This window comes from Wasmannia auropunctata, unplaced genomic scaffold (genome assembly GCF_000956235.1).
Source record: "Wasmannia auropunctata unplaced genomic scaffold, wasmannia.A_1.0 LD335670.1, whole genome shotgun sequence".
NCBI lineage: Eukaryota > Metazoa > Arthropoda > Insecta > Hymenoptera > Formicidae > Wasmannia > Wasmannia auropunctata.
Genome location: NW_012027220.1, coordinates 14241 through 18186, shown reverse-complemented (window position 1 = coordinate 18186; position 3946 = coordinate 14241). Strand labels below are relative to the sequence as shown.

General features: G+C 28.8%; 1 protein-coding gene across 1 annotated transcript in view; it reads left to right on the top strand.

The window, feature by feature from the left end:
• LOC105456462 overlaps positions 1–3381 on the top strand; it is a 10369-nt gene extending 6988 nt beyond the window's left edge. Inside the window, exons 2-3 of the mRNA XM_011700523.1 lie at positions 2444–2674; positions 2773–3381. Of these exons, the coding sequence (XP_011698825.1) occupies positions 2444–2674; positions 2773–2984 (443 nt within the window). The 3' untranslated portion in view covers positions 2985–3381. The remainder of the gene's footprint in view (positions 1–2443; positions 2675–2772) is intronic.
• Positions 3382–3946: the final 565 nt, after the last annotated feature.

Genomic DNA, 3946 nt, shown 5'->3' with positions numbered 1-3946 from the left:
ATAATATCTAGTTACTTAATTGCAAAATCTCTAGAGAATGTGCTTAATTGATTGAATGAAGGTATTAAATATGTTCAATTATACGTTTCTTAAGTTATGCATTAAAAATTGAGTTAGCTCTTCGTAGTGGACCGATAGGATGGTTTAAAAAAATTAGGAAAAGAATATTTTTTTAAGTATCAACAACCCATTTCAAAAATTTGAAAAAATTGTATGTTATAGGATAGCGTTTAATAATTTTACGGCAAAATTTTTGTGATGGTACAAGACCGATAAGATAGCTAAAATAAAATAAATAAAAATATTTTATTTTTTTTGCAATGTTTCTGGCCTCAAAAATCTTCGAAATTTTTTTACAAATGTATCTTGTCTACATCTACAACATATATTTTTTTATGAAAATTGATTGAGCCGTTTAATAGATATAAATTTTTTTTGAAATTTTGATTTTTATTTCTCACACCTTAATGGTTGAATATTAAGGGCTAATGTTTGGTAATTGATGAAAATTGTAACTGATATTGATAGCAACTAAACTGTAAAAAAAATGGCCATGATCGGCGCGGGGGCAGATTGCCCCTCCTTATCCAACTACGGCCTTTAAACCAACACTTGTAGCGATTGTAGCGACCCGAACGAATCATTGAAACCTTGACGGGCGTGTGAACAATAACTCACCAAAGTTTCATCACAATCGGATGAATGGTTTACGAACGCAGACGGGACAAACAAACAAACATTCATTTATATATATATAGATAATACATATATCGCGTCATATTTCTCTTATGCGTAGCTAGTCCAAACAGTAGATCAACCAGCCAACTATGCATGTCAAAAAAAGCAATTAATAAATAAAACAGTTTCGACGCATACTTGATTTAAAAAAAAATGCAATTTTCTGAAATTGATATAGGGCAGACTGTTGATTTCTATGTATAAATCAATATGAAAGCCTATAATAGCTTACTATGTTATTCTTTCAATTTTCCTCATTATTTCTCAAATAAATCATGAAGTTACATCATGGGATAAATGACAATTATTTTCGTACTTTTTATGACCTAAGAAAGGTCAATTTTTAAAGGTTAGTTTAAGTTCTATTGCGAAGCAAAATTTGGCCTTATTTAGCCGGTCCTCTTTTGTGAAATGTTATCAAAATATGTAAAAATAAACATATTTGTAGAAATGTATTTGCTTATAAATAAATAAATTACCAGCTCGTATTGTAAACAATAGTTAGGACATAAGAGACCAAAGATGAGCAAAATATAGGTGTCAGTTAATATTTTAATATAACTATGTGATTTTACATAATTTTCTAGTTTTTTAAGTTTTTCAACAAACTGCGAGCCGTTACTAACGGATTTAACGCAGCATTTAATTGAAACAGAATCGTATCATCACACTGTTAAATAATTTAATGAGTACTGATGCTTACTTGTATCTGATAAATCATCCTCTCCCCCCGTTGCGACTCTAAATAAATGCTAACTTGCATCTATAGAATCTACTTTGTTTGCAATACGAGCTGGTAGTTTCTTTATTTATTTATTAAAAATGACCTTATAATGCGTTACGGAAATAGTTATTTAAATTTACGCAGTCTGAGAACGTGTTAGATAATTCTTATTGCGATGAATTTATCACATGCCTCGGTGGTCTAAAGGCAGGACGCCCGTCCGGTAAACATGGAGATCCAGGTTCGATTCCTGGCTGAAACCTGAGATGATATTTTTTCGTAATAAATTCTTTACAGATTTGGAGGGAGTAGATTCTATAGACGCAAGTTAGGATTTATTTGGAGTCGCAACGGAGGAGGGGGGGGGGTGATTTATTAGATACAAGTAAACATCAGTACTCATTAAATTATTTAACAGCGTGATGATAGTTCTGTTTCAATCATATGCTGCGTTGAATCCGATAGTAACGGCTCGCAATTCGTTGAAGCTAAAGTATGTAAAATCACATAGTTATATTAAAATATTAACTGATACCTATATTTCACTCGTCTTTGGCCTCTTATCCTGACTAATATTTGCTTATTAAAATGCGCTCTGATCTTAAATTTGTTTTATTGAACTTGGAATTTGCGTAAAATCACAATAGTAATAAAAAAATAAAATAAGATTCTATTAATTAAACATGTACAGTATGTTAATTAAATGTTTATAATATTTTTAAAGTATTTTTTATATGCAGATTTGTCTCAATAATATTTGGTTAGAACGATTTAACATTTATTTTTAAACAATTAACATTTTTTTTAATTATACATATACACTTTTAAATTTTTTCTCTTTTTAATGTATATTTTTTACCTTTATAAAGTTTTTTTGTTCAATTTCAAATTTAAATATTTACGAAAAAAGAATATATGTGATAAACAAATATTTTAAAATTATTGAGTAAAGCGGCTTATTGTCTATATTTCCTTTTACAGAACATGCGCTAAAATGCTACATGTGCACTTCATTATCAAACGAAGGTTGTGGTTTAGATTTTACAACAAATTCGTTACAACCAGTGGAATGTACCAATAGCAATATAATGGAATGGCAAGGACGCATCCGGCAGCATAATAATTTCACCTCAATGGAATGGCTCTTCAATGATAATATATCACAACAAAGTATTCTCCAGGATATGGCTTGTTCTAAAATAATCCTTAATAGTAAGTAAATACAAATATTTACAAAGCGCAAAGCATTATACGATCGGTACGGTACATTTATTTAGAACAATTAACGCAAATATAATATATCTTTACAGTTGGGAAAAAGGATGTTGTTATAAGGATGTGCAAATCAAAACTCAATAATCCATGCAAGACAATGGAAGAGAAACAGAAGAGTAATGTGCGCAAAATGGAGCAATGCGAACTTTGTTTTAAAGACGCTTGTAATAGTACAACGTTTCTATCTTCTAAAATATTTTATATTTTTCTGTCATTCCTTTGCACTCGTATTGTTCTTTATCGTTGAATGTAATCTTCATTACTTCATACTAAAAAAATGTCCTGCATAACAATAATAATCAGTTATCATTATACATATTCGTTTTGCAATTCAACCATGGAAATTAGATTTTATAATTAGTATATATTTCATGTATATATACATATGGCCACAACACGAAAGGCAATTTGCAGAATCATTCAATTATAAATTTAATTAATTTTAATCAAAGCTTAAAAAATAATTGTTTCGATTGTTAATACAGCCAATTAATGCTAGAATTGGTTGTATTTTATCGACAAGAGCTGCAACATTGACATTTCTGATCACATTTGTAACTACCATATACAATTTATCTTTAATTTGTGGACTTTTATTTTGATTTAATTTAGTCATTAATAAATAAATATATTTAATTTGATTGAACATTAAAACTTATTTACAAATAATAAAAAAAGATTAATATAAGTCAAGCTAGATGTTTGTACTGATATACATATGTATAGAGTATTTGAAAACTTGCCCACAGTATTTCTTAAGGTAATTTAGGATTCGAAAAGAACGAAAAAACTATTTGTATAAACCTAAGCCTGGAAATGAGTTGTAACCACGAGTTACAACCACTTTTATGTTAAAAAAAATTGTAATTTAATTTTCATAGGCATGATCATAATAATCATAATTTATTAAATACCATTATTAATATAATTTATTACGATCATTATTACAATTATTATTGCGATATATTACAATTTTTTAACAAAAGTGACTATAACTCGAAAACAATTCATTTCCGGATTTATGTTTTTATAAAGTTATCTTTTCTTCTTTTGGATCCTTTAAGAAGTAGTTTGAACGAATTTTCGGACATCTTGTATATTAAAAATTAGATAACTATCATAATACAAACGTTTTGAATTTTCCTAATGATCATCTTTAGTGTTACTGAACACTGAACGTGCGTGCGTGCGTGCGTGCGTGCGTGCGTG